This window comes from Globicephala melas, chromosome 18 (genome assembly GCF_963455315.2).
Source record: "Globicephala melas chromosome 18, mGloMel1.2, whole genome shotgun sequence".
In the NCBI taxonomy this organism is placed as follows: Eukaryota; Metazoa; Chordata; class Mammalia; order Artiodactyla; family Delphinidae; genus Globicephala; species Globicephala melas.
The window spans coordinates 5,272,415-5,299,700 of NC_083331.1; the positions used below are offsets into that span (position 1 = coordinate 5,272,415).

General features: G+C 43.8%; 1 protein-coding gene and 1 pseudogene across 4 annotated transcripts in view; one reads left to right on the forward strand and one right to left on the reverse strand.

The window, feature by feature from the left end:
- The window catches only part of FLT3 (fms related receptor tyrosine kinase 3), an 83,025-nt gene that overhangs the window by 3,778 nt on the left and 51,961 nt on the right, over positions 1-27,286 (reverse strand). For 2 of the 4 annotated variants that reach the window (XM_060288189.1, XM_060288190.2), the window contains exons 11-23: positions 26,718-26,826; positions 26,232-26,410; positions 25,129-25,235; positions 24,910-25,042; positions 24,716-24,820; positions 21,069-21,179; positions 19,909-20,062; positions 18,027-18,109; positions 16,205-16,332; positions 12,756-12,878; positions 10,802-10,913; positions 10,385-10,484; positions 9,815-9,920 (exon numbers count right to left, since the gene is read on the reverse strand). In XM_060288189.1, coding sequence (XP_060144172.1) covers positions 9,815-9,920; positions 10,385-10,484; positions 10,802-10,913; positions 12,756-12,878; positions 16,205-16,332; positions 18,027-18,109; positions 19,909-20,062; positions 21,069-21,179; positions 24,716-24,820; positions 24,910-25,042; positions 25,129-25,235; positions 26,232-26,410; positions 26,718-26,826 — 1,550 coding nt within the window. Of the gene's footprint in view, positions 1-3,639; positions 4,206-8,561; positions 9,165-9,814; positions 9,921-10,384; positions 10,485-10,801; positions 10,914-12,755; positions 12,879-16,204; positions 16,333-18,026; positions 18,110-19,908; positions 20,063-21,068; positions 21,180-24,715; positions 24,821-24,909; positions 25,043-25,128; positions 25,236-26,231; positions 26,411-26,717; positions 26,827-27,286 lie in introns of those variants that run through there. The other 2 variants (XM_030882610.2, XM_060288191.1) reach the window with 2 other exon arrangements.
- LOC115866537 (large ribosomal subunit protein eL29 pseudogene) lies at positions 13,350-14,615 on the forward strand (annotated as a pseudogene).

The window sequence follows — 27,286 nt, forward strand, 5'->3', positions numbered from 1 at the left end:
ATATATTATATCAGACTTCATTATAATTTTTCTTTTAAGAGACCTTTAGCAGTACATCGAGAAAATTCTTAAATAGGCACAAATTTTTATTTAGCTTTTTAGTTGAAACATTTCAAGTATCTGCTCCCTTCAACTATAGCCCTTAACTTTTCACAAGCAGAGCTTATGCAGAAGTTTTCTCAAGAAGATACCAGGAAGGCAAATTGCTTTCCTACACATGCATTTTTAAAACTAATTCATTAATTTATCTATTTTTGGCTGTGTTGTGTCTTCGCTGCTGTGCGTGGACTTCCTCTAGTTGCAGTGTGCAGGCTTCTTGTTGCAGAGCACGGGCTCTAAGCGCTGCAGGCTTCAGTAGTTGTGGCGCACGGGCTTAGTTGCTCCGCGGCATGTGGGATCTTCCCGGACCAGGGCTTGTACCTGCGTCCCCTGCATTGGCAGGCGGATTCTTAACCACTGCGCCACCAGGGAAGTCCCTAGACATGCATTTTTAATTTGAAGCAAATTGGGAGCTGGAACTCGTGTGATCTTGCTGTTACCAGACTCATTTCATTGGCTGAGGACTGAGCTAAAGCAAGATGAAGTCCTGGCAGAAGGAGGCCAGAGGGCCGAAGTGGATGGTAAGATGGTGAGGAGGTGGCCAGCGTGGGTGACGGGTCAGGCCTGCATTTAGTGTCTCCGCGGATCTAAGTAAGTGACTTAATCCTTCTCAGGCTTACGTCTCCGTTTCACCGTTAAACTGCCACAGAACAAGCTCCCACCTCACAATTTGTTAAATGAGAAAATCCATGTGGAGCCTTCAGCACAGCTCTGGAATACAGTGTGTTATCAACAAATCAGCACAATATAAAGAATTCATCCCAGCGAACCCTGAGGACATTATGTTACAAAAAGACATATCCTGCACGATGCCACTTATATGAAGTACCGAGAGTAGCCAAATTCAGAGAAGCAGAAAGGATGGGCTGCCAGGGGCTGGGGGAGGGGGGAGAGGGAATAGGGAGTTAGTATCTAATGGGGACAGTTTCAGTTTGAGAAGATGAGAACGTTCTGGAGATGGATGGTGGTGACAGGTGTACAACAGTGTGAATGTGCTTAATGCCGCTGAACTGCACACTGAAAAATGGCTAAGATATATACACTACTATGTGTAAAATAGATAACAAAGACCTACTCACAGCACAGGGAACTATAGTCAATATCTTGTAATAACCTACAATGGTAAAGAGTCTGGAAAAGAATATATATACATATATATAATTGACCAAATCACTTTGCTGTACACCTGAAACTAACACAACATTGTTAATCAACTATATCCCAATATATAAAAAATTTTTTTAAAAGAGTATATATACATATATATGCAACTGAATCACTTTGCTGTACACCTGAAACTAACACATTGTAAATCAACTATACATCAATTTATAAGGTGGCTAAAGTGGTAAATTTTATATTATGTATATTTTAGTGCAAAAAAAATCATCAAAGACTTTTCTGTCTCTTTAATTTGAAATTTAATACACGTTGGGTCTCCAGGAGCTAAAAAGATGTGTTTTTTTAGGTGATAAGAGCTCCTCCTTTTTTTTCTGTTGCTGATGGTGATTGTGGCCCAGACACTGGCAAATGTGAATTCCGATACGTCGTTTATGTTTGACAAAACCGACAGTGGGCCTGGCAGGCGAGTTCAGACAAATCTGTTACTGAGAAGGTCCTTCATGAAGAGCTGAAGAGAGAGAAGCTCGATCAGGAAGGAACACAAGCGGCGGTGGTGGGAGAAGAAGGGCTGCAGCTGTGATAAGAGGTCACCCAGGTATCTCCCTGCTGCAGGCCAGCCCCTCAGGGTGTTTTTCTTAATTCTGGGAATCTCTAGGAAACAGTCTTTGTTTTCAGTATAGGAAGCCAGTCCAGGCTCAGATAACATTAAGCAGAGAAGGTGCTCCAAGAAGCAGCTCCAAAGCGCATTCCCTGCGCAGATGAACGCACGCTGTAGAATAAATACCAGGTCCTCGGAAAGAATCTGACCCCAGGCTGCTCCATGACGGTCGGGAATGTTAAATAATGCACATAAAATGCACTATCATTCCCACGGTTGGTGAATACATGAATTGATGTTGTCTGCATAGAGGGTTATTTTTCCTTCTCATCAACGGATTGGCCTTTTCTTTAATTCTGCTTCTTACAATTTGTCTGTCCAGGGGCAGGCTGGAGTCCCGGAGTCTGGCTCGGTCATGAAAACAGTGGTCCCAGGGCGCCACCTACTGGCAAAGATTCCTACAAGGGCTCGGCGGCAGGGGCTGTCCTGGCGGTAGCAGCAACGCTTCTCTAAGATCCGAGCTTGTAGGTTGTGTTCTGACACCTTTTAAAAATGTGTAGTTATGGCAGGGACACAACTTGACCCGAACTAAACCTGTGGTAAGAGCTGGGTTTAAAAGAAGCTAGTTTCATTTTCCCTTAGGAGGTTTTTATTTATTTTTTAAAAAATTTTATTGAAGTGTAGTTGATTTACAATGCTGTGCGTTTCTGCTGTACAGCAAAGTGATTCAGTTATATGTACACATTCTTTTTCATATTCTTTTCCATTATGGTTTATCACAGGATATTGAATATAGTTCCCTGTGCTATACAGTAGGACCTTGTTATTTATCCATTCTCTACATTATTAATAGTTTGCATCTGCTAATCTGAAACACCCAATCCTTCCCTCCCTACCTAGTCCCCTGAGAGGCTTTTCAATGCCATCCTTCCTTGGATTGGGACTTTGGGATGAGCAGATGCAAACCATTATGTAGAGAATGGATAAACAACAAGGTCCTACTGTAGAGCACAGGGAACTATATTCAATATCCTGTGATAAACCATAATGGAAAAGAATATGAAAAAGAATGTGTACATATAACTGAATCACTTTGCTGTACAGCAGAAATTACACAACATTGTAAATCAACTATACTTCAATAAAATAAACTTTAAAAATAAAATAAATGCCATCCCTCCTAAGAAAATATTGCCTTTTAAATATCATATTTGGTACATACAGAAATTATGTTATTAAGTATACTACCATGAGGGGACTTCCCTGGTGGTCCAGTGGTTAAGACTCCGTGCTTCCGATACAGGGGGCACGGGTTCGATCCCTGGTCGGGGAACTAAGATCCCACATGCCTCATGGCACGGCCAAAAAATTAATTAATTAATTAATTTTTTAAAAATAATAATACAGTGAGGAACGCCTGTGAACCCATTACACCATCCAACCCCTAAAACTTCAAATATCATGTGAAAATGAATAAATAGTAGTAATTGTATATTCACAGCTCCGTGTAATATCATGAGTGAATCTTAGCATAATGTTGGTTGGTTGTTTTTTTTTTTTTTTTAATGAACGTAGGCTCTGGAAGTCTACACAGTGTATGACACCTTTTTTTGTAAAGCTCATGAACATCGGCTGTTCTTCACACAGTCTGGGGGCAGGAGTCATGGAGCCTTTCAAAAATATGACAGAGGAATTAGCCATCACCATAGGAGGAATACACACAGGCACAAACAAAACATCTGACATGGTTTCAGTAGGTTCACGACTCCAGTTAAGTCTCACCCTAAATCTACCATGGGAACAATTCCATAACGAACATCTCTATAGTAGAAATTTTATTTCCATTCATAAAATATATCACTAAATAGCTGAAAAAGTTACATATTATTTTAAAACATAGATTTAAAAAATCATATTAGCTTCTCCTTAGCAAAATGCTTTTGTCTTCTGTATTTACAAGAATATACTATACTTCAGGTACACAATTTTCACTCAAGCCAGACTGGGAAGGCCTGTGGATGTAGGTAGATGCTCCGATAAAGTTAATTATCAGCTCTTCTTGCCTTGTGCAAAGAATGACTGGATTTTACAAAAGTCCCTTTGGAAACAAGAGTAAATACAGAGCGCTTCTAGAGAAAAGTCCAGCAAAGCAGCAGTTGAGAATATATTTTCATTTAGTGATGAAATTAATCTTGTTTTGGTAATCTACAGCCTGTTTAAGGTAGGCGGGGGGGATGATGTCCTTAAAGACTAAATTGTTTCTCTAGGAATCATCAATGTGAGCCCGTGGAGAGGGTAGCCCTGAGTCCACCTCTCTGCTGAAAGGTCGCCTGTTTTGGTAAACAGAAGGACGTTCCGAAACATGGCCATCCATGTTCTGATACATCTGCATGTGGGAAAGAGACAGGACACTCATTACCATCTGATGAAGACTTACGTGTCACATGCCTACATGACAATTGTTACTTTTCTTATGCATAGATCTTAGAGGATATTCTACAAATGAATTGACAAAGCAAATTTCATCCTTTTATTAATGGAGAAGTCAAGTCATAGTCAAATATTTCATTTCCTTATTGTTTCTTCTTTTAGACGTAAAATCTCAATCTAGAAATCCTGAGGCCATGCAGAAAAACCATAAAGGAGAAAGGCCATTTATATAGAGAATGCATAAACAACAAGGCCCCACTGTACAGCACAGGGGACTATATTCCATATCCTGTGATAAACCATCATGGAGGAGAATGTATAGATATGTATACCCGAATCACTTTGCTATACAGCAGAAACGAACCCAACATTGTAAATCAACTATACTTCGATAAAATAAATTTTAAGAAACTCAGAGAAAGGCCACAAAAAAGATCTGTTCTTTACGCAGTAAATACAGAGAATTGATGTCTTGGGTTTTCACTTGGGAGTTTAGTGACTTTAAAAATTTTTGTCCAAAATGAAAACAGCTCTACTTTTTTGTTTCATTATAGAGTTAATACACATTCATATAGATAAAATAAGCAATATAGAAAGATATATATATAAAAAAAAATGAAGCCACCATTATAGCTAGCTTGCTGTTCACACACAATTTTGTGTCGGGCGGCTGGGACTGTAGGTTCTGTTGTAGAACCTTGTTTTGAATTACAAACATGTTGCTCCTATGTTACATGTGTTACATCTTTTCACTATTTACTACACACGGGCATGTCCCATTTTTTAACGGCAGCCTAGGGTTCCACAGTACTGATGTACCATAGTTAAACTGTTGATGGGTTGGTTGTATCACATAAACTGAAAAGTGCACACATGACTTTGTCTCTCTTTGGAATAAATGAGGGAAGTGGAATTGCTGGACCAGAGAGGACGCACTTTTGAATTGTGAGTCACATCAGCAGCCTACCCTGCAGAAGGGTTTACTTATTCCTACTCCTATCTTCTGGGTCCGGGAACGCTCTTCTCCAGAGCCTTACCAGGGCTCCAGGGCCCGAGATGTGGAAGACGGTTCATACCCACTTTTGAAATTCTCTTTCTTTTTTTTTTTAAATTTTATTTATTTATTTTTGGCTGCGTTCGGTCTTTGTTGCTGCACGCGGGCTTTCTCTAGTTGCTGCGAGGGGGGGCTACTCTTCCTTGCGGTGCTCGGGCTTCTCATTACAGTGGTTTCTCTTGTTGCGGAGCATGGGCTCTAGGCACGTGGGCTTCAGTAGTTGTGACATGTGGGCTCAGTAGTTGTGGCTCGCAGGCTCTAGAGTACAGGCTCAGTAGTTGTGGCACAGGGGCTTAGTTGCTCCGCGGCATGTGGGATCTTCCCGGACCAGAGCTCAAACCCGTGTACCCTGCATTGGCAGGCGGATTCTTAACCACTGTGCCACCAGGGAAGCCCGAAATTCTCTTTCTTAAATGAGCTTAATAATCCTTGCCATTTTGTCTTTTCTATTGTCATGAATTCCTTTTCTTTCTCTCTTTTCCATTTTGTTATGTTGATCATGCTTTCTAGGGTCCCTTTTTTCTTCTCTGTTGAATCTGAGATTATGTATTATATTTCTCCTTCACCAGTGGTTATACTTACATATTTAACACCCATTTTATTCTTGTATTTATTTAACAGTGTGGCTGCTCCCACCACAGAGCTCCTGCAGAATCTATACCTCTCCCACCCTTTTAGGAAAGCACTTTGCCTTGTGTTTTCAAAGAAGCCTCTGTTTTGGGTTTTCCCTCTTCAGTCTTAACTGCTTTCATTTTCTTGGGGATTTTCCATAATTTCTGGTCCACAAAGATCTCCTTCTTGCTTTCAGAGGCCATTATGGCCTCAGTTCTATCTTTTTTTTTTAAAATAAATTTATTTATTTTTGGCTGCGTTGGGTCTTTGTTGCTGCACACAGGCTTTCTCTAATTGCAGAGAGCGGGGGCTACTCTTTGCTGCAGCGCGTGGGCTTCTCATTGCGGTGGCTTCTCCTGTTGCAGAGCATGGACTCTAGGGCGTGTGGGCTTCAGTAGTTGTGGCTCGCGGGCTCAGTAGTTGTGGCTCGCGGGCTCAGTAGTTGTGGCTCGCAGGTTCTAGAGCGCAGACTCAGTAGTTGTAGCGCACAGGCTTAGCTGCTCCGCGGCATGTGGGATCTTCTGGGACAAGGGCTTGACCCCGTGTCCCCTGCATTGGCAGGTGGATTCTTAACCACTGCACCACCGGGGAAGCCCCAGTTCTATCTTTAAAATGTATATATTTCCCATAATTTATAGGGGCTGATAGGAGAAGAGAGATGGCGTGAGTTCAGGGGCCTTTCTGGAAGCAGAAGGCATGCCTGTCCCTCCCTCATACCACTGCCACTTCATCATCCCTTCACCCCGTCTGCTCACCTCTCCGGCTGCAGTCACCTCCTAACTGGTGTCCTTCTTTGTTTCTGTTGCTGTTGCCGTCCGAGGCACACAGGATCCCAGTTCCCCAACCAGCGATGAAACCCAGGCCCTGGTAGTGAAAGTGCTGACTCCTGACCCCTGGACCGCCAGGGAACTACCCTAACTGGTGTCCTTACTTCCGCTCTTTTGCCTTTGTTTTCCTGAACGTACTTTTATGCATCCTTTCCTTCCCTCCATCCAGAACTATTTGCTTAGTACCCCCTAAGATCATGTAGCTCAGCAACACATTTTACAGCTGAGAGAACTAAGCACGATGCCACAGCTGCGTATACCATGGCGAACAAAACAGATGTGGTCACTAACCTACTCTCACGTTGACATTCATTCATTTATTTAATAGCCAGTTACTGTCTCCGGACAATGGGGTGACATCAGGTGATGTAAAGACGAGAGCACGTCATCCTAGCCCTCATGGATCACATCTAGTGAGGAGGCAGACAGACCCACAAAGCAAAACTATCACACAGCATGACTTGAGTTTCATGGAGAGGGATAGACAAAGTGTTAGGGGATTCAGAAGAAGGAACCTGAAATCAGAAGTTAGGGGAGAATTTGGAGAGGGGAAACTATTTGATCAGGCTCTTTTTTTAATTATCGAGGTATAATCGACATGTTGTTACACTTGAAATTAGTTTCAAGCGTACATCACAGTGATTCACATTTGTATCGATTGCAAAAGAATCACCCCAAGAATCTGGTTAACATCCGTCACCATCCACAGTGATCTGGGTCTTTATCAAAGACAGATATTGAAGCACGTCTGTCCATTCTAAAAATCTCATTGGTTCATCAGTGTCTGAATAATGCCTTAGCATGTTACTCAGTGAGCTCCCTGCTCTCACTCCGTACCATCAGGGTTGGGTTAGATCTAAAGTGATAACCTGAAATTTCTAGATGTGTTTCCCTCCCCGTCTCACTTGTTCTCCAAGAGCCATCTTCCTTCCTGGTCTGTGATGAAGCCGAGACAGAGATTCTACAAAAACCATTCACGTGGGTGCAAGGAAAGATTGCGCCAGGAATGCCGGCCTGTTTTCCCACCCAAGAGACCGGACGTGACGTGTTAGGAGATGTGAAGAGAAGAGACGGAGGGGCAGGGGCAGGGGCCTGCCCACTGTGGGCGGAGCTGCCTGGCATCGAGGTGCAGGATGTGCCTGTCTCGAAGGTGGCCAGCCAAGCGGCAAGTGGGGACTGAATCCCAGTGTCTGCTTCCCAGGCTTCTGGACTGAGCCCACAGCACCTGCAGGAGCAAGGGGCTCCTCCTGGGGTGCTCATCTCACCCAAGGGGTCCCATCCTCTAACTTAGCTAAAGGCGTTTCAGCTTGCTCTCAGCGCCTTTGATACTGGGAGGGAAAGGAACCTTCCATCGCGAGGGGCAGGGAGTGGAGGAGACTGGGGAAAACGTGGAGGATGGTCCTGGAGCACAGATGCCCTCAGCTGAATCCTCATCCACGGGCATCTTGCAATTCAGCCATCCCTGATACCTCTGAGGCCCCTCGAACAGAGGGAAGCGGGTTGGGACGTCCTGTGGGTGTGGGGATGTGAGAGGGGAACTCTGGCCAGATCAAGGTCGTCCTGAACAAAGCCAAGGGCACCTCAGCAGCCATGGACCCTCCATGCTGGTCACACCAGCTCTGCAGTCTTGTTTTCCTCCACCTGCCCCCACTCACCCTATACTTTAGTTACAACCCATTATTTTCCATTCTACTTTCTCAGCTCTGAACCTTTATTTATATTACTCACCCAGCCTGGAGCACCCTGCTCACCCCCATCCCCCAGAGAGCAGCCAAAAGCTACTCAGTCTTCACGGCTCAGCTCAAATAACGCCGCCGCGGAGCCACACCCAACTGCCCAGCAAGTAAAAATTACTCATTACTTGTTTTTCTCTAAAACTCTGCTTTCGGTTTATTTTACAGTGTCCTTAACTGTTTACAAGTCATCCGCTCTGTAGCCTGAGTCCCCTGGGGGCTTTCCATCTCTCCTTTTTGTCCTAATTCCCCGACAATACTGAATTTCCATATGTGATTAAAAACAAAATCATAACAGGAGGAGAAGACACGTACCACCCTCACAGGTCTCTGGAAAGACTACAGAATTGAAAATGGACTCCTCATAATGTAGAAAAAGAGGACGGACGATCCATTTAAAGACTCAGATTCATATTTAACTAACATTTATCACCTGCTAAGTGTTCCCCAGGTGCTAAGTCTTTTCACATACATCACCTTATTTACTCCTTACAAATCCACAAAGATTTGTTAATTCCATATTTCAGGTAAGGAAACTGAGACCATCCCTCCCCCAAAGATTAAGTGACTTAATTAACTCATATCAGAAGCAAACAACGGAGCCAAGATTTGAACCGAGGTATTGGGGGTTCCAGGTTCCTTTGTTCATTTGGTCTAGGGGATGGTTCCTCTAACTCCATCAGGCGGTACTGTTAAGGGTGAGAATCAGCAAAGTAATTCCCAGTTCCCAAAGCTCAAAGGTCATCTAGCTTAGCAACCCATTTTACAGGTAAGAAAACTAAGGCCCAGTGCTGGTATTAAGCTCTCAGGACTCCAGGTCGATGCTCTTTCCACTCTATTACATGATTGAGTTGTATGATTATTCCACACAAAACCTTCATGCCGAATTAGGTAAAGTCAGTGGCTTCTGGAGGTCAGGGATTACGTTTTATTTATTTGTTTGGTCCTCAGCACTGGTCACTTAAAAGCATTTAATTTCTTAATCAATTGGCTAAAATCTTCAGGAAAAGTTTTTCTTTTTTACTTTCCCCTAAAAACACTTATCCATAAGTATATCTAACCCCATACAACTTTTTTTTTTTTTTTTCAGGACAAGAGCAGCTTTACTTTTCTGAATGCTTTCCTTAATCTAATTATATTGAAGGATGGGTGGCCCTTTGTTTTGAGTTTCGGATTATGAGTTTGACCCCATACAACTTTTAAAGAGCAACCTAGACCAGTTGTGATGAGGAAGGCAACTTGGTACCTTTGGCACTTAGGAAATCAGCAATGAGTGTTCTGAGTTACAGAGTTCTTTCCTTCCTAATGATACTTTATAAGATGCTGTGCTGCTACCTACCGCTTCTTCCGCATCTGCCAGCTGACATCCTAAAAATGAAGTCAGGTTAGGAAAGGATGGCCGTTTCCTTGAGTCAAAAGCCCAGCAGGATTGCATTATAAAGTATCTGTAAAGACAACAGGAGAAGAAGCAAGATAGGAAATCTGAATGAAGCAAAATGGGTCACTTTCCACTTAACGAAGCCCCATTTATTGCTGTGGAGATAGCTGTTTATGGCATGTTCGTCCTGAGGCAAGGACTAGCTTAGATTTTTGAACTCATATGAGAAAGCACAAATTAGATGATGCATTTTGACAAATACAGTGTGGACCAGAATTCAGGAGAAGGGTCCCTCAAGTAAAGGAGCTGAAACCCAGAAAACATTCAGTTATGTTCAGAAATCCCCAAAACCAAAAGGAAGCGTTTTCTTTCCTTTTCTTTTCCTTTCTTTGCTTTGCTGTGCTTTCCTTTTCTTAAGAGGAATCATGGGAACTTCATACTAAAGAGTTTTACTTTTTTTCTCATGGGTTTGGAGCTAGACAGGCTGTAAATTTCCGATGTCAGCCGCTTTACGGTCTGACTTACACTTACATTTCTTCCGTGGCATAGAATGGCTGATCCATTTTAAATCCACTCTGGATGAGTTTGTAGAAGTTAGCATCAGCTGGAATCCCGGGGTAAGGATTGACACCTGAGAAAAATAAGAGGGTCTATAACCATCCACTCACCCTTCAGTTGTTTATTATTCACTCAATTGGCAAACACGAGGGTTTGTGGCTCCCTGGGCCAGCACTGTGGGGTGCTGGGCAGGAGAAGCCACGTTCTGGCAGGCAGGACAGACCAATGGACACCAGCACGTAAAAAGAAAGGGGCTCAGGCCGCAACAGAAGTAAGACTAGGCGGGCTCTGGGTCATGGCATTTCTTCCACCCTTTGACTTAGGAGCGGGGGAGGAGTGCAGAGGGGGCACAGCGCAGAAGCCCAGGGCTCAGGGAACTGCAAGTCTTACCAAGCGAGAATATTTCCCAGAGTAATATTCCGTATGACCAGACATCGCTCTTAATTGTGTAGATTCCCTCAAACAAGCTTTCAGGAGCCATCCACTTCACAGGCAGACGGGCCTGTGTCAAATCCAAGCGGAGATCAATGGTGAATTTTCCACGTACAAACATTCCTTCTTTTCTCGTTAGCTAGGTGATGACTTTTATTCTCTCCCTAAGGCCACACTTAACGCTTCCTTGAGAAAATCGTATTCCTCAAGTGGGCTTTTTTTCACTTTCAAATTAATATTGTAACATAGTGGCCTTAAACAAACAAAACTTTATTTCTTTAAAACTCAAGCTTGCACTTGGCATTGGTAAGTTTCACAGTAGACACTCGCTTCCTGCTGCGTAGCCAGGCACTGCCCCAGAGGTAAGTGGGGTACTTTGTTAAGGCATTTCTTGGAAGAATTTTAGTGGAAATGCCATCCACAAGAATGTGATGGGAGGAGCATTACTTCATCGCTTCCAGAAATGACACCAGGCGGGTTTCTGTGGTTTTAGTAATTCTCAGTAGCGTGAAAGGGGAGTTTTGAATTAGTACAGCCTCAGGTTAGAATCAAGACACGGGGACGGAGAGGTTCCTGGGGCTGAGCATTTTGTAGTATTTTCTTTTTCAGGGATTGAGAGCCCTTAACGGTGCACATTTAATCTGCCAAGTAAAATCAAAGCTCAAGAAAGATACCCTGTTTTAAACCCTATTCAAAAGGATGAGCTGGGAGAATCAAGCAGGCTAGTCTGGTTAATTTGATGAATTAAAGGGATTAATTGTGGTTCCAAATGGAATTCCCTTTCCTGCTTAAGAAACCACCAGCTAGTAGGGTAGAAACTTCATAGCCATTATTAGTTCATCCTATTTAAGACCGCAGCTACAATGAGGGAAGTGCAGATCCAAAATCAGCTGTGTGTCTGATTCTAGCGGGAACACAGTTTAATTTGATTTGCAACATGTATTGGACAACGGAATCTGGTTGGTTTATTCCCATAAACGCTCTGCGGCAAGTGAATACTCCTCATGGGAAATGCTGTATCATCACGCTCGTGCACAGACGTGGGGCTCAGACCACTCATGTTCTAACCCATGTGCTGTGTCATCACGAGCAAGTGACTTTTCTGTGCCTCAGTTTCCTCAACCACAAACGGGTACTTTGAGGACCAAATGAGTCAATACACGTCAAGCACTTAGAATAGCGCTTAGCACGTGGTAAGCACAATACCAGCATTTGTTATTATTATTACTTCACAAGTAGGGGCCATAAAGCAGAGAGAAATCACAAAAATGAACAGCCAGAAAGAACAGGGGCTTAAATCCAGGCAATGTCATTCTCAAAAACCATCATACCCTTTCAACTACACACAATCTTACCATCTAGTATTTTTAGTAGTTCTCTTATAAGTGACACATGTGTCCTTAGGTTTTTTTAACAAGTAGATTCAGTGATGTTTTAGGTCTCCCTGTGTAACAGTAAGAGGATGACAAATATTCATTAACTAACATTTGATTTAAATACTGTGCCTTTTTAAAACGTATATTTAATATTTAATTTACATGTTGTATTTTTAAAATGCTGTCTTGTAACAATTACCTATTCCCATAATGAAAGCATAACTCAATAGTCACTTTATAGATGAAGGAACTGAAATGAGTTTTAAGTAATGAGATTTTTTTTTAAGATGTGGATTGCACTCAAAGCCCCCTAATTGCTAGGTGTGATGCTATTTTGCTCAACTTTTATTACAGATGGAATATTTCCGTGAAGCTGCAGAAAAACCTTTGAAGCCCAAGAAAGCAAACTGCTGGGAGGAAGTTTTCTGAGGTTAACATAAATCACAAATGCACTACAGTGAGTGCAGATGTTCAGATTAGTGATGACAAAACCACAAAATAACAGGATAAAACTACGTGAGAAGAAGCAGCCTTACATTGCCTCTGATCACGTAGTTGGAATCGCTCATGATGTCCCGAGCCAGTCCAAAATCACCGATCTTCACCACCTTCCCGTGGGTCACAAGGACATTCCTGGCTGCCAGGTCTCTGTGAACACACTAGAAGGAACAAACTGGGAGTGTTATTTACCAGGATGTCTATTATCACAGAGTACAATCTTTCTTCTCATTTCAAGTTCAGTAGGAGTTACAGATGACAGAACCGTCGTTCCTCGAGGTGTCTTATCTTTACTGGGCCCTGAGCCATCATCACGATGTGTAACTAAGTGCGTGAACAATGCTTCAGCCGTTGGTGCTGCTTAGGGAACATTCCCAGAGGCCAAAGGGGCCGGGTTCTGAGAAAGCAGGTCAACCCTAGCAAGCTGCATATCTTGCTATAAATAAGAGACACAGCAGCAGGGCCTCTAACGGGGTTTTCAGAGCACTCTTCTGTGGGGTGGAGACAGTGTCTTTTCTGATGGGAAAATACCTTTGGCAATAAAATGGCATAATATCAAAAAAAGAGGGAAAGTACTAGAAGTTTGGGAAGGTTGACTAAGGTGGAATTAGAAAGAGTTCCTGAATTGAGAGATGACGTGACTTTAATTCGAGTGGTTTGGCAAGAAAATTAACTCCACGGAGGAAGATTTTAAAAGAAACAGGGATTTCCCTGGTGGCTCAGTGGTCAAGAATCTGCCTGCCAATGCAGGGGACATGGGTTCGAGCCCTGGTCCGGGAAGATCCCACATGCCGCGGAACAACTAAGCCTGTGCGCCACAACTACTGAGCCTGTGCTCTAGAGCCTGTGAGCCACAGCTACTGAGCCCGTGGGCCACAACTACTGAAGCCCGTGCGCCCTAGAGCCCGTGCTCCACAATGAGAAGCCACTGCAATGAAAAGCCCGCACACCGCACACCGCAACGAAGAGTAGCCCCCGCTTAACGCAATTAGAGAACGGGGATGGCCTAAAGGGAAAATGGGAGGGAGTTCCAAGAAACCAGATATACTTCAAAACATTCTTATTATCACAAGCCCAGGGGGAGAAAAGGCAGTGCCCCTTGACCTCCAATCGTGAGTAGTTTGAGAATTTACTTAACAACAGGCAGCAACCGGCCTGGACCGCCGAGGCAGATGCCTTCAATGTCTGTAAAGAAGCTGGTGTCAGTGCTACTGTAGACGCAGAGGTGAGAGAGGAGACATACTCCAATAGCCGGCAGGGAACACGAGGAGAGGAAAGTGCCCGGGGACTGGGGTGGGGAAGGATTCTGAGACAGTGATTCTTTTCACTGTTGAGCAAGGACGAGGACGCCCAACCGTGGAAAAGAAAAGTAAAGACGGCAGCTCTTTCTCTTCGGTCCCAGGTGCTTCGGGATCTGTGGCCCCGGTGCAGACGTGGCCAAGTTCAAGAACCACAGCATAAACAGCCAGTCCCCAAATGGCCCGGAAACGGCATCAAGAAATCCCGATCACAACTCTCTCTTAAGGGGGCGGACCCCGAGTTCCCGAGGAACGTGCCCTTTGCCAAGAGGCACAACAAGAAGGGCCTGTAGAAGGTGCAGGCCAACAACGCCAGGCCTGCGCGTGCACTGCTGAGGATATCAAGGCTCTCGGAAAGCCCAGGGAGGCCAAACCCAAGGTCCCAGAGGGAGCAGCCGCAAGCTCAGACAGCTCGCCTACATTGCGCACCCCAAGCTCAGGAAACGTTCCCGCATCGCCAAGGGTCTCGGGTTCTGCCGGCCAAAGTCCCAGGCCGAGGCTCAAACCAAGGCCAAGGCTGCAGCTGCAGCTGCGGCTCCAGCTCCGGCTCCGGCTCCGGCTCCCAAAGATACCTAGGCCCTCACAAAGGCTCCAGAGTAGAGGCCTTTATCTGCCAATGTGGGAACAGAAGGACTGGTGTGACCCCTGGGCTGCTGTCTGCGTGGGGCTGGTGTCCTCCTGTGCTATTGGGACAAATAAACCTGAGGCCAGGATCTGTCAGTAAAAAGGAAGAATCAAAGGAAGGAAGGGAGGGAGGGAGGGAGGGAAGGAAGGAAGGAAGGAAGGAAGGAAGGAAGGAAGGAAGGAAGAAAGAAAGGAAGGAGGAAAGAAAGAAAGAAAGAGAGAAAGGGAGAAAGAGAGAAAGAAAGAGAAAGAAAAAGAAAGAGAAAGAAAGGAAGGAAGGAAGGAGGAAAGAAAGAAAGAAAGGAAGAAAGAAAGAAAGAAAGGAAGAAAGAAGAGAGGGAGGAAGGAAGGAAGGAAGAAAGGGAGAGAGAAAAAAAGACAGCAACATGTACTTTCAATATCCATGAGTAAAAAAAACCTTGGGATTCTAACTGGGGTTGTGAGAAATATACAGATTAATCTGGTGAGAACTGACTTTTCTTTTAAACGGTGAATCTCTCCCATATGAACAAAACAGAACTCATTTATTCAGGTCTTCCTTTTTGCCCTTTAATCAAGTTTCACAGGTTTCTTCATGAAAGAAATATATCTTACGTGTTTCTTGTTTATCTTAACCTGTTTCATAGTTTGGTTGCTCTCGTGAATAGAGTTTTTTTCTTGTTCTTCAAAGCTATTGATTTATTTCACATTAATCTTTTTCTTAAAACTGGGATATAATTGATGTAATACATTCAATTGGAGATCGTACATTTTTAAAGAAAAAAAAATACATCTGAAATTATTCTGTCCAAATTCAGGGAGAAAGAGAAGAGAGGAGGCCAAGAGAGGGCAGTGGAGGAGAGAGAGGAAGAGACTAGGAGACCAAAGGGAAAAGGAGAGGAAAAAGTTGGGGAAATAAAGAGAAGTAGTGGAAGGGAAGAAAACGAGGACAGAAAGTAGCCAGACGAATGGCTGAAATCGGTTCATAGGCAGCAGACGCCTGAAATGTCAGAGAAGAGCAGAACTGAAAGAATATTATAGAAAGAGTGCAAAACTGGGGTAGAGTCCACGGTGTGAGGGGTCCCTGAGGTCTTCACATCACAGCCCCAATGGACCTGGGATTAGCAGACCCACAAGCCTGCTGCCAGCCCACAGCAAACTCTCGAAAGGGACACTGGTGCTTTGGGCGGCTGGCTTGGCCTGAAGAGCACCTGGGATCTGAGCCTCCGCTCACCCCCTGGGTCAAATGTAGGACACAGTCTAAACAACCTGAAGTGACTGTCCGACAGGGCTACACCTGGTTTTGAGGAGGGATTCCTGAGGACTTCCTATCTGGAAGCTTCAGGGACGTTGGACCGTCTGGGAGGGCTGTGATAACCGTCATTTAATAAGGAATCCCTGACCTTTATACTATAATTAGCCAAGAGCTCATGTAACATCCTAGGTGATTCCAACTGTGAACGGGAGGGAAAGACAGACCTTAGGAGATGCAAGTTAAAATAAACAAGAAAAAAAGAAAACCCCACATCTCTTCTTCAAAATTATCTTCTTGTTGTTGGTGAGTTTCATTTTTAAAAGGAGCTTACCGACTTAAATTCCAGAAATTCCATTCCTTTGGCCACTTGATATGCAAAGCAAAGAAGATCTTCAAAGGTAAGTACATTCAAGTCCTCTTCTTCCTCCAGCCTTTTTTGGTTTTCGTATTCAATTTCATCTGTAAAATACAACTGGTCTTCATTTTTGCCAAAATGCAAAGAAGTTGCCTTATGGAAGGGGGAGGGGCAAGATGGGGGAGGGGATTTCGAGGTACAAACTATTATGTATAAAATAAGCTACAAGGATATATTGCACAACACAGGGAACATAGCTGATATTCTGTAATGACTCTAAATGGAGTAGGACCTTTAAATTGTGAATCACCATATAGTACACCTGTAACTTATATAATATTGTACGTCGGCTACACTTCAATTAAAAAAAAGAAAAGAAGTTGTCTTATAAATCTCTGTGAGCACCTCATGTACAAATGGAACTATTACATCATCTTCCTGGCGGCACCAGGGCTAAGCTATTTATGCAGAGAACTGTGCAGCCCAGGAAGGGTCACCTAAAGATTCTCTTTGGTTAGAGGAGTGAATTCTCCAGCTCTCTGGGGATAAGTCAGGGGTTTCTTTTGCACTAGGTAGTTTTGTCACACTGGGAAAAGAATTACCAATTATCTACTACATTTTATTAACTGTGCACTTAATGTTGTTTTTTTTTTTAAGGGGAATGAAACTCCTCATTGTGTGTGTGACACCACTAAAGTTTTTTTTTTTAATAATTTATTTATTTATTTATGGCTGCATTGGGTCTTCATTGCTGTGCGCGGGCTTTCTCTAGTTGCGGCGAGCGGGGGCTACTCTTCGTTGCGGTGCGCGGGCTTCTCATTGCGGTGGCTTCTCTTGTTGCGGAGCACGGGCTCTAGGCGCGTGGGCTTCAGTAGTTGTGGCACGCAGGCTCAGCAGTTGTGGCTCGCGGGCTCTAGAGCGCAGGATCAGTAGTTGTGGTGCACGGGTTTAGCTGCTCCGCGGCATGTGGGATCTTCCCAGACCAGGGATCGAACAGTGTCCCCTGCATTGGCAGGTGGATTCTTAACCCTGCGCCACCAGGGAAGTCCTTAATGTTCTTCTAGTTAATCCTTTCTTTTTTTTTGCCGCACTGTGTGGCTTGTGGGATCTTAGTTCCCCAATCAGGAATCGAACCCATGCCCCCTGCAGTGGAAGCGCAGAGTCTTAACCACTGAACTGCCAGGAAAGTCCCAATTTACGACTTTTAAAAAGACTAACCTGATCAAATAAAATAGCCCTCAGTGTTTATTAGTAGAAACATTGACATAAAATTCACACACTAAACTGGTGGCTTTTCACTACCTTTAAAGTAAATATGCATTGGGACTTCCCTGGTGGTGCAGTGGTTAAGAATCCACCTGCCAATGCAGGGGACACCGTTCGATCACTGGTCTGGGAAGATCCCACATGCCGCGGAGCAACTAAGCCCGTGCGCCACAACTACTGAGCCTGTGCTCTAGAGCCCACGAGCCACAACTAGTGAAGCCCACGTGCCTAGAGCCCGTGCTCCGCAACAAGAGAAGCCACCACAGTGAGAAGCCCGCGCACCGCAACGAAGAGTAGCCCCTGCTCTCCACAACTAGAGAAAGTCCAGTCGTAGCAACGAAGACCCAATGCAGCCATAAATAAATTTATTTTTAAAAAATGCTATAAAGCAAATATGCATTAATAAAGCCTATAGATGACATTAGCAAAGATAAACATGCTTTTGCATTTACACACTTTTTTAAAATAGCTAACACAGAACTCTTGTATCCATTTCTATTTGGAAGTGCTACTATTTAGAATAAAATATTACCTTCGGATTGAAATGAATTCCCATTGAACCCTGAGACAGGATCTGAGTCCGGGTGTATTTGGACTTCTCTTGAACCAGGCATACTATTAAAAAAAGTTATTTCATTATTTATGTTCTTCTTCTGAGTAGATATTTTATTAGAAAAAATACAATTCATCAAATAAATGAATTCCAATTATAAATGGGCTTTTAAATTAAAAGCATGGCATCAACTAGTCCTTTTAGTGTGTGTGGACATTAAACACATCTGTGTAATTGAGCCTGTCTGTCGAACGAGGATAAGAGTGATCTCTGTTATGTGTATGGAATCTTATGGTTCAAAGAGGACCTCACTCAATCCTTCCCACAACACTACAAGCTGGGTGTCAAAGTCACATTTTATAAAAGAAAAACTAGGCTGGGTGAGATAAATATGATTCGCTGAAATCACGAAGCTAATAAAGAGTGTGACTTTCCCTATAAAAGTCCATGTATTATAGATCTTCTATGAAGACCTTTTAGTGTTTCAGCATCCTTTTTTTTTTTCCAAGTTGGCCTTTGTAAAGCTCATCCCCTTTTCCTGTGAAATTAATAAACAGTAATAAGGAAAGTCTCTTTTACTGTGTATAATATAGAACTCTTCACTGAGGAATTTTGTATACGTTATATACAGACAATGATTCAGTTTATTCCAGCATAATAGTTTACCCCAATTACAATGTCCACATCTTTAGAAAATAGCTTAATGCTTTCAGACCACAAATATTCCAAAAGTAATTGCTTCAGTGTGTTTCATACCCAGTGACTGGAAGGAATCAAAGGCACTGAGTGACCAGCATGTTGTCACTAACCATGGAGTCCTGGCCACACACGGATTCTCTGTTCTAGAATTCGGATGACATTATAGAATCCTCTCAGTTTGGGAATATGAACTGAGAAACGAGTGTAAAAGGGAAGTTTGGTGTGAAATGATTAAGGGCAGCTGCACAAAGACATGCATGGGGTTTCCACGGGGTCCCTGGTGTTAAGATGCTGGTCTCTGTCGCAGCCATTAGAAGGCCAGAGATGTGAGCTGAAACTTACATGCTAAGAAAACAAGGAAACTCAAACGGACCCTCCAAAAGTCCCCTAGTAAAGCTAACAGTCTCTGACAAATCCGCATTTAGAAAAAGGGAGAGGTTTCATGTAGGAGGGAACTAGGGATGCACTGTGGCTTGAGGAATCATTCTATCAGAGTGCCTGTGAATTCATTCAGAGAAGGATGTCATCGAGCTAGGACGTTCAGGTAATTAGCAGGAAATTTCCAAGGATAAGGACGAGCATCCCGCCAAACCTACAGCCCTCTTGGGACTGAGAATCACTCAGGATCCCACAGATGGCAGAACATACAAGGCAGAGCATAGAGACAAATGTCACCACTACTTTATTTTGTCCCCATCATTATGTCAACCAATCCATCCTAATTTTTAAAAATCCGATTTATGAGTTTAGAGCTCTTTTGTGCAATACTCCCAGGACCTGCACTACTTTCTAGGAATATATCAAGGGCTTTGGGAAAGGGGTTCATTCTTTCTACCAATACCCATGTGTCAGCCAGGAGGCCTGACATAGTGAATAATGCACCTTTCCTAAAACTGAATATACGTCTAGGAGGTGATTAGGCGCCGGTGGACAGAACTGGTTCAGCTACAGTACCTGTACTGTAGGAAAGGGAAAGCCTCATTGTTCAAATCAACAGGGAAACTATAACGAAAGATAAGAGACCTTTCTAGGTCTTAGAACCCACAGACCACACAAAATGCTGGAGGATGGCCTTTAGAAACTGGCCAGTGGGGTGTGTTTAACCACCATACTTTGTCTGTTCTGTAATGTATTATTATAAAACTGTGACCCAGTCTCTTACCTGGAATTAGGGGGTGATTGGAAAGTGGGATAAAAACTGAAATTATGTTCCTTGAAAATCTCCGTCCACGTCCTATGAAATTTTTCTCTTTTACTTCTTAGATAGTTGAGAAGGTCGCCATAGCAACAATATTCAAAAATCAAGTAAATTGGTCCTGAAATAGTGACAGTTTTAATCCTAGGTATACAGACACCAAATAATTTTTTTCAGACATCTGTGTGGCAGAAACCATACTCTGTGAGAACTCCCTTCTCCCCTGACTTGGGGAGAGTACAGCTCTCTCTGAACCTATCTCTTCTTGGACTTTAAATTCAATTTCAGACTTTTGCTCAAACTCCTTGGAAAGCTGTTGCCTTCCACTTTGGCCCGTGTGGCCTCACCAAGAACCACTGGCCACCTAAATTCTCCAGTTTGCAACTGGGAATAATAGGTTGACTGCGTTGTGAGCACTTGGTAAATATAAAGCTGGTTTGCGGTTTACCCGAGGAGGGAGAAATACATCCCTAGCCACCTCTTAAATCCATTTTCTCTTTATTTCTCTGTCCCAGTGCCCGGCTGGCTGTCCCAGAAGGAATGACCCTTGGGCACAGGGTTCAGGTACTTCTAGGCAGAAGCGAGAGAATCAGAGCACATGCTCTGTTGGATTCTGGGAGAAGAGTTTGAAACCCCTCCTTGGCTACGCCTTACTTGAAGCAGCTCAGTCAGGGCCATGGCCAAGCTGTGCAGCTCAGCACTGCATCGGGGCCAGCTCCACAGCCAGGGAGAAGCACCCTCTGAGCAGGTAGAGAGACACCACAAAACGTACTTGCAGCGTTGTTATTATTATTGTGGGTTTTTTTTGGCTGTGCCACGCGGCTTGCAGGATCTTAGTTCCCCGACCAGGGATTGAACCTGGGCCGAGGCAGTGAAAGCCCAGAATCCTAACCGCTGAACCACCAGGGAAGTCCCTTTCAGTAGGTTAGAATATGTGGCTCATCCCGATGAAGACAGGCGTTGTCTACGCTGACCCATCTGACTCTAGAGTGAGGTGTGTCCAATCCCACTTGGGTTTGGGGGCCCACCCTGTGACTGAGAGAACGAGAGAAACAAGGGAACAAACGCCCTTTTTGTCTTCAGGCTAAAACGTTTTCGATTAGGTGTGCTTAGTGGGAACTGGTTACCTGACAGGGTGCACGCCCCCAGCAGATTCACAATATTCTCGTGGCTGCCCAGGTGGGTCATCATTTTGAGTTCAGACATGAGAGCCTCTCTTTCCGAGCTGTCTGCTTTTTCTGTCCATGGCAGGGCATCACAAATGTAAAATGAAGTAAATTAGGTATTTTAGGTTATTCAATAAATTAAAATTTTCCTCAGTTCAGAGTAGATTTGCACACAAGTTTTAAAATACGTACAATAATACATACATTTTGAATAATAATACCCTATGTTTTAAGGCAGAATTTCAAAGATTGTTGCATGAAAGTTGAACCAAATAATGTGCCTTTCTACTGGACTTTCCTCTACCTACAAAATAAAAATCTTTATAATTGACCCTTAAAAATAAAATAAAACAAAATAATAATAATACATGATTTTCCTCCACAGTTGAAGTTAATAACTATGCTGAAGGGAGAAACATACTTTTTTTTTTTTTTTTTTTGACACTTTTATTTGTTGAAGTCATAGAGTGACAAGATGGGAATGTCAGCAAGGGTGGTTGGTTCCAGCCTGTGACCCTCAGGTCTAGAATCTTAAATTTGTCAGTGGATCCAATGGTGAGAAGGTCAAAGAAGACCAATTCCCACTGACCAAGTTCTCAAGAGAGTCCCTAATTGCCCATGAGGAACAGAACTGCTGGGTAGGCTAGAACGTATCCACTTGCTCTCCCTGGAGTAAGTCTAGAGAGCTTGGCAAATTGTATTCACTATCGTGCTTAGAAGTGTAGCATGGAGGTACTTACTGGTGAACTGAAAGGTCTCCTGTCATTGAGGCCAATGTGCCCAGGTGGTCAGGACACCCCTGCCCGGGAGGGTGCTGGAGCCCTAGAGGCAAGGGCAAGGTCTCTGGGCCTCCCTCTCCAGGCACACGCCCCGCCCCCCGCAGCCCAGTCTGTTAACATATTCTTTCTTACAGAGAGAGTAACTTTTCTTTACATTCAATGGACATTTGATTAGCTATTTCCAGGTGTCATTATTTTGTCCTGGAAGACATGTAGCCTTTATGTGGCTTTCCCAGAGCTTTGATGTCATCTGTTTTGACTTGTGTGAGCTCTCAGGGGCATCCTAATTTGCAACTTCTTGGCTTGGGAGTGACATCCTTCACTGTGTGCACTGGGACCCACTGTACCTCAGGTTTTCCACTGCCTCATGTTTTATAGGGATTCGTGGCTTTCAGTCGTCCATGTCTTGTTTCTCGTGACCAAAAGCATATATTTTTACAGTGTGCTTAACCCTTTCAAAGCACTTTCATATACCACTACCGACTTTCATTCATTCAACAAGAATTTATTGAATGCCTACTGTGTATGAGGCAATGTGCCAGGCCTTGGGGGAAGAAATGATAGAAAGACACAGCCCCTGTCTTCCTGGAGCTTAGAGCCTCCTTGAAAGGGGGGACAGGTAAATGAACAATTACAGTAGAGTGTCATAAATGCCACATGGCACAAATAAACCTATCTATGAAACAGAAACAGACTCACAGACATAAAGAACAGATTTATAGCAGCCAAGAGGGAGGGGGGTGGGGGAGGGATGGACTGGGAGTTTGGGATTAGCAGATGCAAACTATCAGATATAGAATGGAAACACAACAAGGTCCTACTCTATAGCACAGGGAACTATAATCAATATCCTGTGATAAATCGTAATGGAAAAAAATATAAAAAAGAATGTATACATATGTATAATTGAATCACTTTGCTGTACAGCAGAAACTAATATGACATTGTAAATCAACTATACTTCAATAAATAAAACTAAAAAATAAATGCCACATGGCAAATGGAAGTAGGGGTGTTGTCCCACAGAAGAGGGACACCTAACCCAGCCTTAGGGAGGGTGGGGAAGGGGACACCAAATGTCTACGCTGAGACCTGAGGGCAACTAGGAGTTAACCAGGTGAATTCACAGCGGGAAGGATGAAGAAGAACACGCCATCCTGAAAACAGGATGGGCCAAGATCAAGAAAGAGGACAGCATAGCAAAACATACAGACCCACCCTCATGAGGCTTACAGACTACGGAGGCAGCTAAGACATTAGTTAAATAATTAAACAAATATGTAATTGTAGTTGTGATCAACTTTACGGGGGAAAAAAGCCCACAGAGAGCTGGGATATAGGATCTAGCAAGGAACTTGAGCTCATCCGTGGCGTGAGAGAAGGCTTCCCTGAGCAAGTGGTATTTGAGTTGAGATCTACAGGAGGAGCAGGAGATAAAGACGTGAAAGGGAAAGCGGAAGCGGAAGGACGACCTGTGCAAAGGCCCTGAGGTGGGAGGGACCACGGTACTCCAGAGGAACTGAGAGCCGGCTGTGCTGTAGCGCTGGGGTGAGAAGGGAGAGGCGAGCTGCAGCCATGTCGTGCTGGGCTGTGTGGACCGTTCAAGAGAAATTAAAAGCAACTGGAAAGGTTAAGCAGGAAAATTATGTGCTCTGCTTTGCATTTCATAACCATCACTTGGGCTTCAGAATCCTAAAGGAGGTAAGAGTCCATATAGGGTAGTTGCTTGGAAGGCTAGTGCATCCATTCGGAAGGGATAGACTTGGTCTGGGTGGTAGTAACAGAGGTTAAGAGAAAAGAGGATAACTCAGGAGGCACTAGGCAGGAAGCCTGACAGGAATAGCCTACAGGGAATTAGAATGAGGATGGTTTCAAGGATGAGTCAGTCCTAGGTTTCTGGTTGGCCTGCCTGGGTGGCTCATGGCCGGTCATTGGTACTCGCAACCAATCAGTGAGAGAGGGAGGGCTGACAGAGAGCCAGGGTTGGAGGAGTCCACTTTGGATAAGCTGAATTCAAGGGACTCTGGAGACGTCCAAGCACTTGGACATAACCTGAAGCTCAGAAGGGAGGTGCAATCGTGAGAACCATTGGTACATGGGAGGAGGTCACGGGTAAGCTAAGACAGCCCATGAGCATGCGGAGTGAAAAGGGAAGGGGGCCCAGGAGCAAGTCTTCAGGAACTCCGTTGGGTGAGAAGCTGGGTGAGAAGATGAGGGGCCAGCAAAGGACTGTGAAGCAGTCAGAGGGGTAGGAGTAAACCAGAAGAATATGGTGACGTGGAAACCAAAGGAAGAAAACACAATAAAGATGGAGGGAACGGTCAATCGTGCCAATTTCTGCTAAAAATTCAAGTAATGCCCATTAGGCTTGGTTCGTGGTGATGGTGGAGGTGATGGTCACTGATCGCTTAGCCAAAGCCAGCTGGGGGCGCTCTTGCTAAGTGAGTGATACTAAGGGGAGGAGGTTAGGGCGAGCCAGGAGGCAGCGGATGAGAAATGAGTGGGAAGTGATACAGAAGGCGCCAATTCCCTCTTCTACCCAGAGTCTGTGTCGACATGTAAGACACACAGCTGCCTGTAGCAATGGTATCCCCAAATATTGAGGCTGAAAAAACCTAAACAAAGAAAGAAGAGGACGAAGAGGTGGCGTTTTGTGTTCACGACTTGTATTTTATATTCGTGACTTAGTTGACACCCACCCCAACTCGCTCCCTTTTTAGCTTTGAAGGATGGCAAGCAGTAACCATAGCAATGATGGAAAAGAGGAGGTGGGAGGCGTCACCTCCCCTCTTTGTGCGTCTCTGTGGCTATTGATCGATGTAACCATACCTTTCAGCATTTTGACTGCGACCTGGATTGAGACCCCTGTCTTACTGATTCCATAGGCGGTTGCATTCATCACTTTCCCAAAAGCACCCGATCCCAGGACCTTCCCTGCAAGACACATGGTGAGTGAGTGCATATTGAAGATTTTCCAACAAGAAGGAAACTCGACAGAAGCATTTGGAACACCTAATTCTTACCAAATTCTAAATTTTCTCTTGGAAACTCCCATTTGAGATCATATTCGTATTCTCTGAAATCAATGTAGAAGTACTCATTATCCAGAGAGCCGGTCACCTGCACCATCTGTAGCTGGCTTTCGTACCGAAATTGCTTCAGAGATGAAATAATGAGTCGATTAGCCATAGAGAGTTCTTCAGAAATGGGACACAATGATGACGGTTTACCTTTGCTTTTACCTTTTTGTACTTGTGACAAATTAGCATGGTTAAAATGGCAATAAAGGGAAGACAGAGGCCAACTGTTGCATAGAATGAGATGTTGTCCTGGATGAAAGGGAAGGGGCCTGCAAGAGAAGAGGATCAAGGAGCAGTGGATGAGAATTCCTGGTGGATACGGTAGCAAAATGCTCGTTACAGTGTCTCACATCCTGTCTGAGGAGCCTACAAGCCCTCTACTAATACGCTATCCCCACAGAAAATCAGGCCATGTTCATATAAAGAACGATTCCTTCCCAGAAAATTTTAAATGATTCTGAACCCATTTTAAAACATCATTTACTAGGGGTTTTAAGAATTACATCTATTTAAACCCACAGGATGTGAAAGTCAAATAAAAAAGATGTTCGTCTACTATATATAAACTAGATAAACAACACAGTCCTACTGTATAGCCCAGGGAACTATATTCAATATTTTGTAATAAACTTTAAAGGAAAAGAATCTGAAAAAGAATGTATATATGTTTATATAAAACTGCATCACTTAGCTGTACGTCAGAAACTAACACAACATTGTAAATCAACTCTACCTCAATTAAAAAAAAAAAAGAAATTTGTGTTCCCACTATGAAGCTGTCATACGAATGTGGGGAAGTTAGTTTGGGGACGCTGGTGATTTTGAACCATTAGTGTAGGTGGTCAGGTTTCAGAATTGCTTAATTTAGGAGGGATCTAAATATCAAACCCAAAATGATAAAACGGGAAGCTAAAGGCAAATAAGGAGATTAACCAAAATGGAAAGTGGTAGAGGCTCCAAACTACTAAATCTGTTTCCCTAGAGCTGGATTTCTTGGTAGATGTCCATTATGCTGGGAGCTTATTGCTCTACCCACATCACTTGAATTCATGAGTCACAATGATGTCAGTAGAAGTCACTCTGCCCTTGACCTGCAAAACATGTATGTTCAGTGGGGATTCTTGCCTGACTCAGAAAGCCTTCTCGTCTCACACACTGAACCTATACACTCTTGTAAAACTCCCCAAATAAAAGCGAACCACAGGGACTAACTTCTAGTAGCGAATTCCTGAAGGTGGTGTGTTACAGTAGCAACGGCTGTCTACCTGGTGAGTTTAGAAGGATTGTTTCACAAGACGTGCCGAGGGAATTGTATGCACAGCACTTCACCAGGAACCCTTTGACGGCCTCGCTCATGTTCAGGGTGCTGCTTGATATCCACTGTCCAAATACTTTTCTGTTGGCCTTTCTATTCCAGATTCCTTCTGTGATCTCCTCTGTGCAGCTGAAAAGAAACAGCAGACAGAATTTAGACGGGCGGGGCTATCGTCGGATTGGAAGCGAGGGTTTCTCTAGTGGGGTCTACAAGAGACATCTATTTATTTATTTTTTAATCTTTTTTATTTTTGAAGAGACATCTATTAAAGGTTATCAGAAACAATCTATGACCATTTAGAATTACGGTCGACTCAGAAGGTAAGCATTTTAAATGCTTCATCGTTTCTTCTTAAACTGAATTCATGAGACACAGTCAACACGTCAGAGAGAGTTTGATGTTCTTCTAACACAAGAGGGGCCAGTGTCTTCATTACTTGGGAGACTTGTCTGAACACTTCTTCCAGGTCCAAGACGGTAACGGGTACCCGTCAGAGGAGCAAGAAGCCTGACTTGCCGACGCCTCGGCGAGCACTTGAGGTTTCCCTGCAGAAACAACAGGGAAATCAAGCTCATGAAGTACAGTGCTTTCCAGAAAGGGTTTCAAAGTCAGCTTCCTATAGGCTGCTCACGTACTCTACGCAGTTTGTGCTCCTGGGAGCGTGTCTCATGCAGGGTGACTCAAAGAGGGGGTCCTCTTTCCCCTTGTGTCACCTTTTGTGCAGGCAGCCCTAAGCTTCTCTGGGGAGCACCCCCTTTTCCCCTGCTAGACCCCTCCTGGAGAGAGCTCAGGTGTAGACCTCCATCTAAATGAGTCTTAGCTTCAGGAGAAGCACCTGTAAAAAGTCCAGCAAAATGGACTCTCATCTTTTTATGGACCAGAGAAACCAAGATTATTTAAAAAAACTAAATGGCAGGTAGTATGGCTTTTGGTCTTTCCTTAACAGGACCTTTCAAAGTACTAAAATCAATAAAGTCACACAGTAAAGCACCTTCAGAGAGGATA